General features: G+C 44.9%; 5 protein-coding genes across 6 annotated transcripts; 4 read left to right on the top strand and 1 right to left on the bottom strand.

Moving 5' to 3' along the window:
* Positions 1 to 1,053: 1,053 nt before the first annotated feature.
* BDCG_09265 (uncharacterized protein) lies at positions 1,054 to 3,138 on the top strand (the record flags this gene model as incomplete). Its single annotated transcript, XM_045425049.1, has 5 exons — positions 1,054 to 1,101; positions 1,155 to 1,822; positions 1,876 to 2,421; positions 2,544 to 2,723; positions 2,865 to 3,138. 5 exons carry the CDS (start codon positions 1,054 to 1,056, stop codon positions 3,136 to 3,138), a joined length of 1,716 nt encoding a protein of 571 aa, XP_045273629.1.
* Positions 3,139 to 4,194: 1,056 nt separating this feature from the next.
* BDCG_09264 lies at positions 4,195 to 6,158 on the bottom strand. 2 transcript variants are annotated; one of them, XM_045425047.1, is made up of 2 exons: positions 4,495 to 6,158; positions 4,195 to 4,387 (listed from the first exon to the last, which is right to left on the bottom strand). In XM_045425047.1, the coding sequence occupies exon 1, from the start codon at positions 5,760 to 5,762 to the stop codon at positions 4,521 to 4,523; it is 1,242 nt and encodes a 413-aa protein (XP_045273628.1). In that variant the 5' UTR covers positions 5,763 to 6,158; the 3' UTR covers positions 4,195 to 4,387; positions 4,495 to 4,520. The 2 variants fall into 2 exon arrangements, with proteins under 2 accessions (XP_045273628.1, XP_045282868.1); XM_045425048.1 differs by having other exon boundaries at positions 4,195 to 5,781.
* Positions 6,159 to 6,801: 643 nt separating this feature from the next.
* Positions 6,802 to 7,371, top strand: BDCG_17946 (uncharacterized protein; the record flags this gene model as incomplete). The annotated part of the gene is made up of 1 exon (XM_045426986.1): positions 6,802 to 7,371. One exon carries the CDS (start codon positions 6,802 to 6,804, stop codon positions 7,369 to 7,371), a length of 570 nt encoding a protein of 189 aa, XP_045282867.1.
* Positions 7,372 to 7,492: 121 nt separating this feature from the next.
* BDCG_09263 (uncharacterized protein) lies at positions 7,493 to 7,987 on the top strand (the record flags this gene model as incomplete). The annotated part of the gene is made up of 2 exons (XM_045425046.1): positions 7,493 to 7,649; positions 7,701 to 7,987. 2 exons carry the CDS (start codon positions 7,493 to 7,495, stop codon positions 7,985 to 7,987), a joined length of 444 nt encoding a protein of 147 aa, XP_045273627.1.
* An 841-nt stretch (positions 7,988 to 8,828) lies between these two features.
* On the top strand, positions 8,829 to 9,224 carry BDCG_09262 (uncharacterized protein; the record flags this gene model as incomplete). The annotated part of the gene is made up of 1 exon (XM_045425045.1): positions 8,829 to 9,224. Exon 1 carries the CDS (start codon positions 8,850 to 8,852, stop codon positions 9,222 to 9,224), a length of 375 nt encoding a protein of 124 aa, XP_045273626.1. The 5' UTR covers positions 8,829 to 8,849.
* Positions 9,225 to 9,937: the final 713 nt, after the last annotated feature.

Raw genomic sequence — 9,937 nt, 5'->3', positions numbered from 1 at the left:
ATCATTTCCCTCCTACCATCTCTTGTTCGAACTCATCGGAAGGAGCCATGCGAGCCTGGACCCACTGCGATGAAATGCTGGATGCTGCGGACAGGGCGGCTGTGAGTGGGCAGTGGTGTTGTTTGGATTTCTAGCTAGAAGTTTTGCTCGTCAGTTCACAGATTTTTTGAATATGCTAACATCGGTTTGCGCAGGAGACGGGGATTAAGCCACGAGTTGAACAAGCCAAGAACTCGTAAGCTAGCCCTATCAGCTATGGTCTAACTTATTTAGGTTAGCCCAGCTCTTGCCTTTATGTCATCATAAGCCATCCATTCTCCCAACCTCATTTCGCAGGAAGCAGAAAACTTGACCTCGCTAAGTGCGCCACTTGACCTCGTTACATAATCATGACCCCGACCTCGCACAATACAGTAATAATCAGTTGGTAATTGACTTTCAATCTTTCAATCCACTCATAGTCTCATTCATTCAGCTCATCAATCAATCAAAGCATGTATAGCTGATTCATAATTAATTAAATGAATAGATAAATTCATATAGAATATAAAGAGATATTTTACAGAATTTTAAAATATATTAAAATAAAAATATTTAATAATTGATTTTAAATTGATTTTAAATTGATTCTGAATTGATTCTGAATTGATTATAGTAATAAAAATAGATTTAATCTATATATTTAAGTAATTAACAATTGATTGAAAATCAATTAATAATCAATTCAGTGTAAATTATATAAATACTTACTTTATTATTAAATTCAAGAATAATTTCAGTATTAAATTGATTTTAAATTGATTTTAAATTGATTTTGAATTGATTGTAGAATTGATGATAAATAATTGAGTGGTTTCAAATTACAAGAAAAGATGTATTGAGCGAGGTCAGGTAGTGGCACGGGCCACATTTGCGAGGTCAGCTTACATAACGAGGTCAAGTGGCGCACTTAGCGAGGTCAAGTTTTCTGTATACACCTCATTTCGCTGCCAGTTCTTCATCCAATTCATCATACTGAAGTCTTTGATGTCAATTAATTTGCGTCGAGCAGACATGGTGCTGGTTGAGCATGGGCTCTTAGAGCCGCCTGACCTCTCAATGGTAATACCGCCTTCACCATCTCTATCTTCCTAATGGTAATTAACGTTCTCTAGATCATAAACAATCATGACCAGCTTCAGCCCACTCCCCAACAGCTGGAAGTTGCAATGGAAAGATCTCAGGATTACTGGTATCATCTTACTGCAATGGCAGTTACCCGGCACTGCAAAGGAATTCCGCCTATCTTAACGAGCCTTCGAGGCACCCTAAACTGCCTCCCCACAATCAGCACAAGGCAAGGCAAAACAATGATACTGCATCTTGATTCATCCCCGAGTGAAACACTTTGCATTCAAGCCTCATCTACCTGGCACATTACCGGCACGGCAAAATGTGGCGTTGTTGGGAAAAAGAGAGATATTCCCAGACTACTTCATATAGGCAGCCGCACACTCATTCCATGCGAGTTTGGCGGGAAGAGCTTTCATCAATGGCCTAGTATTTCAGGCGAGGGAAACAGAGCACCAAGTTACCTGGGAATTTTAGCCCTAGGCTGGTCATACATTCTCTCTGCTCGGTTGTTGAAGTTGCAAGTGAAGAACTGCGAAATGGCATATACAGACTTGAAGCACACAAGGATTCAGCAGAGCAAGAGCCACGGTTCCTCGTCGGTCACTATTGATATTGGCAAGGTGGATGAAGATGTAGCGAGATGGTGGTCAGCTCTCTTGGCACCTGGCCAAGGTTGGAAAGCCATCATATCTCAACAGATGGATCAAGAGTTTGTGACGCCTTGGTCTGTCTCAATAAACATATGCGTGATATCGAAATCAGATGGGAATTGAAGGAGCCGGTTTTCAAAGATGTTGCTGCTTCCAGTCCTCCATCATTCAACAAGGCATTTGAGTTCCTTGTGCAGTTCTCCCAACAACATAATTTGGACAGCCAGCTGCCTGTTGCTCTTGCAACAGCATTGACATTTCCTGCACACAACTACCATGGCACTGCTATTCAACTACCCCTTCCATTGCCTCTTCCTGCCAATAACCATGCCCAACAGGGAGTCGACTCCGCCAATTCCACTGCTCTGGGCTGGCCAACTGTGGACAAAGAACTTTCTTACTACATGACTCTGAGTTGCAGCCTGGAAACACTTACATCAACTCTTTGCGGAATGTTCTGGGAGCCTACCGTCACATGCAATATGGTGAGCCCGTGGCTTCACCCCATCCTCCAAGAAATTCCAGAATGCCCAAGATTTTCTTCCACTCCTGGGGCTCTACTACGAAATCCTCGCAGTCATATGCAGCTTTCATCAACCACAATATTCACCCTCTGGCTCGGTGCCGTTACCAGCGGGTCTGACCCCAATTATTCTTTGTCAGTTCAAAGGGGCAGGGCCTCCTGTTGGACGCCAAGTTCGTTTCCCTGGGACAGGGATGGCCGGCAGAGGTTTATGAATCTGCCTGAGGGACAGGGTCGAGATATGCTTGGATGAATAGATCTAATGAGGTCCAAAGAGCCGATGTGTGGCGTCTTCTGTACCTCCCCCCTGTTGTTGACGATGGATTATATTATAACAGTCCGCTGTTCACCCCGTGGGCTCCATTCGGGAGCACCACTGCCGGCCAATGTGTGTTGCGCGTTGCCGCTCATCTGCGGTGCCCAAGGCACCATCTTGAGTATGCACAATGGAATTGGATATTGGAGAATGGGTCAATAGTTGAAGGCCAAGAATATGACAAAACATCTAGTGACAGATTGGACGAAAGTAGCACAGCTATCAACATGTTGGATACAGTCTTCCCATGAAAATCTCCCAGCCAAGAGGCGTCTCAGGAAGCGTCGCTTGACTTATTTCAATGGGTTATGATTAACAGTGAAGGAACACCGCCCGAGAAAATATATAGAGACGAGTGGCTCCAACTTGAAGATGAGAGTGACAAAGAGACAGGTATGTCTGATGACAAAAACAGTGCGAGCCATGCTTCAGATGAACACTTAAAAGGACTTGAAGAGTGGCTTGACCAACCCACGGCACCCTCACCAGTCCCAAGCTTTGACAAAGGTGCTTGCATGGAAACTGGTGCTGGCTAGCCCGACAGTTCTGGAGAACTTCCCCAAAAGTCGGGCTTGCCACCAGGGTGAGAATGACATCTCTTGCAGATCCTGTAATGCACTTCATTGCAATTAAGACGTACTTGACAGCGCTTCCACTGGGTTTGGCAGTTCAGGGCCTGGCTTCCACTGGGTTCAGCAGTTCAGGGCCCGGCATGTCTCATATGCGTGCTCATTGTTCGCATGCTGGCATTCGACTGCCTTGCACCAACCACTTCTACCAGAGGTGGTACTCATTGTCGGTGGTATCTGTTCCTTAGATTATTACTCTATCTCACCCCTAATTTCCGGAAATCCTTACTTCACAACTTGCTTTGTTGATTATTGTGTAAACTAGTGAGGATCACTGTCGATTCTACTGTTCAGATAATGCTTCATCTCAAGTTAGATGAAATCACTGATTCATGAGTTCTGTCAAAAACATACAGGTTGAAGGAGCTTTGATGAACTGAGAAGCAGAGGCAAAGTTTGTGAGATGATCACCAAACAAGAGGTTGAAATAAATCTTCCGCCCGACGAAAAGCCGCAAAATCAAGAAATGTGGCCCCCATTTATCTGAACCTGGGCCGACGAAGGGCGCTCAGATGAGCATCGCCGACCGCGCCTCATGTCTCGCTGGCTTGATGTTCAAGCCGTTTAGCTTCAAGTAGCTGGGCAAAAGTGGTCACATCCTGAGCGATCAGACCTCGCCAAGATGTACTAATTGCTGGAATAAACCAATGCCAACCAGACTGCGCTTTCTTGGCTGGTGAATCCAAAGGCATGTAGCGCCTGCACCTAATCTTGAACATCGGCCCATTTTGAGCACCGCGGATCAAGCCGGACAGCCCGTGAGAGTCTGTATTGAGAAATGCATTGTGGGGCTTCCCTTTCAAATGTCAGGCTTGGCCAGTAATGCTGAGGAGAGACCAAATCATCTGTTCCTCACATCAATCCGCACTACTTTCAAAAATGGATGACTGTCATTCAGGCAGTGTACATTCAACAAGAACTGAGAGTGCCTGTCTCTGAAAACATTTCTTGGTAGGAAGCACAGCTGCTTCTGCCTCTGTTTTGTAAAAGTGAGCCTGAAGACACTCATGCTGACTATCTTATGCTTGCTCCGCTCCATGAATTGGCGAATGCTTGAATAATGCTAAACTAAGCCTAATGTTTGTAATCACTGTAAAGCTGGAAGGCGGGTTTTGCTCCTTGATCTGTTTGGTTGACTTCTCAGCTCTGTTTTATTCTATGGCTCTGGCACTATTAACACTGTTTTGTGTAGAACCACAGTACATGGTCGGTGAGCCAGAGGAAGCGCAAGACTTATCCTCTCTGAAAGCTGACAGTTCTCACCGAGCTGCTCCTTGCGGCAGAGAAAGCTACATGCCATTCACCCATGAATACTCTCTTTTCAAGCCGGCTTCGTCCCATTCCTTGTTTACCCACCCTTCCACATCATTTACCGCGTCGGTGGGCGACTGCTTGCGCTCCAGCAGAAAAGATAAGATCTTGGCTGAGCTGAAGGCCAGCGCCGGCACCTTTGCAACAAACTCTTGTGCAAGTTGTTCCACAGTTGCATTGTCTACCCGTGTTTCGGGGTTGCGGTAATCCTCATCTGACTGCTTGAAGACATTGCAAAAAAGGCAGAAACTCATGTCCTTGTCAGTGAGCTGGAAGAAAACCTTTCTGTCCACACGCCCCAGCCGTATCAGTGCGCTGTCCAGGCGTTCAATATAATTGGTGGTCATAATCAGCACCCGACCTTCCTGGGATGACACGCCATCCAGAGCATTGAGAAGGCCAGACAGGGATAATGTTTCTGCTCTGCTATTCTTTGGAGAGACTGTTGTAATCAAGCTGGAGCTTTCAGGAGTTTCATCACTGCCTTCAGCACGCGTCGTGCCAGCAGCATCGACATCTTCCAGGAGAACGACACAGTGCAGAGGAAGCTGAGCAAATAAATTGGTCAAGGAGCCGTCGTTAACACCCGAAAGATTGACCACATAGATATCCAACTCAAAACTCCCGGCGACGGACAAGCTGAAACTGAATTTCCCAGTCCCGGGAGGTCCGTACAAAAGGAACTCTCTTTGGTAGAGAATTCCCCGCCTTGCGTACCAGCCTCGAGTTTTCTTATCCAGGAAATCCTCAATGTCCTTTAGAAGCTCTGTCTTCTCCCCGTCATCCATGATGACTGTCGAAATGGGCCTCATGTCTCTTGCCTTTGCCTTCCTCCACTCCCCATCATGGTGCTCAAAAACTGACATCTTTTTCTGAATAAGCTTCAGATACTCCTTTCGACAATCATCGAAGAATTCTCTTAGAATTTCTGAGGATTCACTGATCGAGAAGACAGTGATTTCCTGCTGTGTGGAGCCACATTCTTTCTCCGAGCATTGGAACTGAAGCAAGTAGTTCTTGTACCAAAAGCGAAATGACCCATTCCAGGGTGAAAAGTGCAGAGGTTTCTTCATCCGTTTGTTTGAATCATCATCAGTGTATGCCCTCCTATGCTTGGCACCAACACTGACAAGAGAGGAGCGTGCATTGCGGGCGAATGACTGCTTGGATACCCAGGTAACAAGCATATCATATGCCTCATTGTAGTAGGAAACGTGCATGGTTGAAGCTTCGAGAGTTAGTCTCAGCAGCCATCAAGAGTGGGTTAATGAGAAGAGGCATGAACTGAACTGAGTCTCCACCAATTCCATCAAGTATCAATAGACATATCAAACAAGGAACAGGAAGATCCCGCATATGCACAGTAGATGAGCAAAGCCATCTGTGTTGCCGGCTAGAATCCCTTGAATGAAGGCTAAGATACCAGTGAAACTGGGGAAGAAGGCATCCACAATGGAGATCGGGGTGAGGATTGAGTGAATGGGAAGGTGAGTGGCACCATTGAAAGTGTTCATGGTGAAGTAGGAGGCAGGTGCGGCACCTATGTCCAATGGTGTAGGCAAATGTGATACACGATAATTTCCCTCTCAAGAAGAAAAAGCACTTGTTCAGTCACCAGTGTTAGGGAAACATCCTTCCTTATATGCTATTTCGTTGACAATTCCCCGCACATTTCTTTCCACATTGCTATCTACTTTCAAAATGCGAGGCTGTCGCCATGACTTTCTTGCTAGCAATGTACCAAACTCTGCCTGGCAATTCGCATCCACACCAGTCTCAACCACGCGGAGTTTTAGAAAAGAATGAAGCATGCAGATACAGCACAAGAACCGTTCAACAGACTTGCTATTGATTGGTGAATATGCAATGCAACAGTTCTCGCACCTTGCCCACAGCTTCTTTGACTTGCAGAAGAAATGTACTCTTCCGTAAAAAGATCAATAGGCCCAAGCTCCATGATCGCACAGTCAGCCTGGTTGATGCTGCGGGACGCTAATGAGGGCATCAGCATCATGATTGGCCATCATTACCCAAAGCATCAATGAAAACTTCAATTCAATCCTTGTAATTGAGAATCTCAGTCTTCGTGCATTATTCAGTTTCCACTCCCTACTAGTGACATATCTAACCAAACTAACTTTTCGTCTTGAATGAGCGGGTACCAGATCAAGGTGTCTTTTGATTGGATACCCATCTTCTCATATGAGGAACTATGCGAGTTGCCAAACCTTCCAGAGAGAAGTGAGGCACTCTTTCAGAATGGCCACTCTAGAAGAAATAATCACGCAAATTGACCAGATCAGCAAGCGCATATGTGAGATTGATTTGGATGACTCGGCATTTAGCAAGTTAAAAGACAAAATTGCATGGCTATCTGCCCGGACCTCAGTCTATCACTCATTGAAAGGCCTTGCCAAGCATCTGCGAAAATCCTCTCCCCTTCCTCACAGGAATGGAAGGTTCAGCAAATTTCTGGAAGTCCTGTACAGGAGTCAAGCAAAATCTATCTCAGCTCATGTATTACAATGGGAAAAGATACGCGGCCTATCGCCCGAGGCTTTGCTACTCATTGCGGGAGCCTATACTTCACTGGATATCACAAAAATGGGTCGCGTCGAATTCGAATGTTTGATGAACTACACAAAACCATACCTGGATGCAAGGCCTTTGCCTGAAAAATGGATATTTCGTCGGGAGATTCAAATGGCAATAGCAGCTAGCTCTGATTTAGAAAACATATCTGAGTTCAGGAAATGTGCGGCTCCGAATCCAATCTCTGAGAAACAGACTGATGAAGTTAGGGTACTTCAAGCTCGAGTTCAACACTGAAGTTGAGGGTGATAAGTGCCACAGGAAGTGACACCGCGATGATTCGCCTCTGCAAGACGAGGCATCAGATGGCCACACGAATGACAGTCTCGATTCACAATTGCATTTACGCCATGGCAGGATGGTGCAGAGTACAAACTCATGCATACCAGATCAGCAAAACTACTTGCGGGAGCCAGAAGCTGGATCTCGATCACCGAGTAGTGTAGCGGAGGCACAGAACACGCAGGTATCTGGTGCACAGCTGGTCGCCGGGAAGCAAACACAGAATACAAGAGGTAACGCAATACCAGATGCATTGAAACAATTCTAACAATACAATAATGCAGAAATTCAATATATGTTCTCAAAATCCCCAGCCAATCTCGCACCCCTCCTTGGGGACTTATTATCCGATGCAATGCGCGCTAGTAATCAATGGGCTTCAGAACAAAGAGCAGGGGAATCAACAACAGAATGTTTGACGGTCTTGATACCCGAAGAGGTAGAAGAGGATATTTCCATCACACTTTGGGCTGGTCGAAGACAGGCAGATCGAATCATTGAGATATTCAGGATGCGGAGGACCTGGTCAGCGTCACCCAGCCGTCTATCACTTCCACCTCATGGTTCTTAGGAATTTGGAATGGCTCCTCCGTCTTGATATCTCTCTTGTCCGGTAGCTGGGGGTTTTTTGCGGTCCCGGGTTTTGATACTCGGAGCAGTGCGCCTTTGAACATCATGGTTCTTTCATAGTTAACTGCATTAAATATTTTGAAGGCTATATATTGTTGTTGCTCTATTATGTCTCCAATCTAGGTCACAACTCGCGATTAGCTTGGGTAGCACTCTTAGATTTCAGAATATGTACCGCTTCAGCCATTGTTTTAGTGTGGAGAGGGGCCCGTTGAAAACTGATCTATTAGATGTTAATAGATGGCGCTGGTGGTTTTGAGTTAACATCGTACCAAACTTAAGCACACTTTGGAGTCAGCAGCTGACAGAAAGGGTTGATTTTATCCTAAGTGATTGTACAGTCAGACGGACTTTGATATATCTGATGACAGTAAAATTTTCTTGTTGAATGGAGGGGCAAGACATTCAGAACCGTAAAAAAGCAGATCTTGCTGCGGGGCAATACTTTGGATCCTCTTGGTTTCCTGATGACAACATGCATGTGACCTTGCTCAGGCAGCAATGCATGAAAGTCTGCGTGCGATGCTTGGGCCAGTCGGACGCAGTGTGGTTCCTACAGAAATTTTCAATATCGACCCATTTTTGAGAAATCCAAACTTGGCACTGGATGAAGGTTTCTCCACCACTATCAAAAGGACTATCGGCGTAGCCCAGGGTTTTACAAACCCCTAGAGGTTACAATGAAAGACAGGTGAGGGTAAAGTACGCCACTCCATGTATAAGGAGCACATGCCCGCTTCTTAATTCCCTGATAATAAAAAACCTCGAGAGCAACCCTTCCGTTTGATAGCTTGCTCCCATGAATGGCCTCCTTTCACAATACTGCAGCAAACTGCTCCTTCATCCTGTCTGCCTTCTTCAGTTTATCCAGTCTGCCCTCTATGATGACTGGATACCCCAGTTCTCACCAACACGCTCTCTCCAGACCAGTCAAATTGAGTGTGAACACATATCAGTGGTCGGAGCCGGTGCAGCATACCCCATCCCTAGATGATTGTGAAGCAGCTGAGAAGCGCCAGTCTGTCTGGTCCGCATTCTGGCTTGAAGAAGGCCCCAAAGCCCATGTCTCGCCACACTGCTCCTTTGCAAAGCGATTTCTACAGCGGCTTTCAGCCCTCAAACAAAAGTTCCTATCATGCGTGCAGAGCATGTGGGCAGCAATCAACTCAGCCTGCTAGAGGATTTATATCAGCTTTGGCTGAATGCACAGGCTCTAGTCACTGTCTTCATGTAATATGTACTCATGAATTTTCTGTGATTCAATTCATGAACTCCCCGGGAAGCCCATCTGTCAGTAGCAGTGAGACACTTCTAACCCTGAAAGACATGAGTCTCTCTCAGTCCGTTGCCCTCCACACCCTCAATACATCAATCTGAGAAGCTGTAAGAAATCCCGCTCCTCGCGGATCCTTTACCCCTATTCCTATCTCTCACATAACCAATAGGGCTAGCAGCCCTTGGCTACACACAACTATATAGACTGGAGTTTGCAAATACTATTCATAACTCAGCTTGAATACTATTATATATTTAATCTCTACATTTTATCTTTCTATTATAAATACTTCTAGTAGTTAACAGTATATATCATATTAAGTTGTAAATACTTGAATAATCATCTATAAGTATTTATTCTTATATTTTAAGCTCAGTCAGTCAGCAATCATCTGTTATAACTGAAAGAACTAGAAACTTATATACTTCAATCTCTGTGAATTCTACTGTAGATACTCAGAAGCAGTTATCTGAATTATAAATAACTTTTATAAAAGAAGTCTCAGAGAACTTATTAATTATTTATAAGATATTATTCTCTATATCTATGACAGAGAAACTCTTTAAATTTATAAATAAATCAATCTCAGTGAAGAATATTCTTGAGTATCTTCTA

This window comes from Blastomyces dermatitidis, assembly GCF_000003525.1.
Source record: "Blastomyces dermatitidis ER-3 genomic scaffold supercont1.14, whole genome shotgun sequence".
NCBI classification, from domain to species: Eukaryota; Fungi; Ascomycota; class Eurotiomycetes; order Onygenales; family Ajellomycetaceae; genus Blastomyces; species Blastomyces dermatitidis.
The sequence above is the reverse complement of the archived record's forward strand: the minus strand, read 5'-3'. Positions and strand labels throughout refer to the sequence as shown.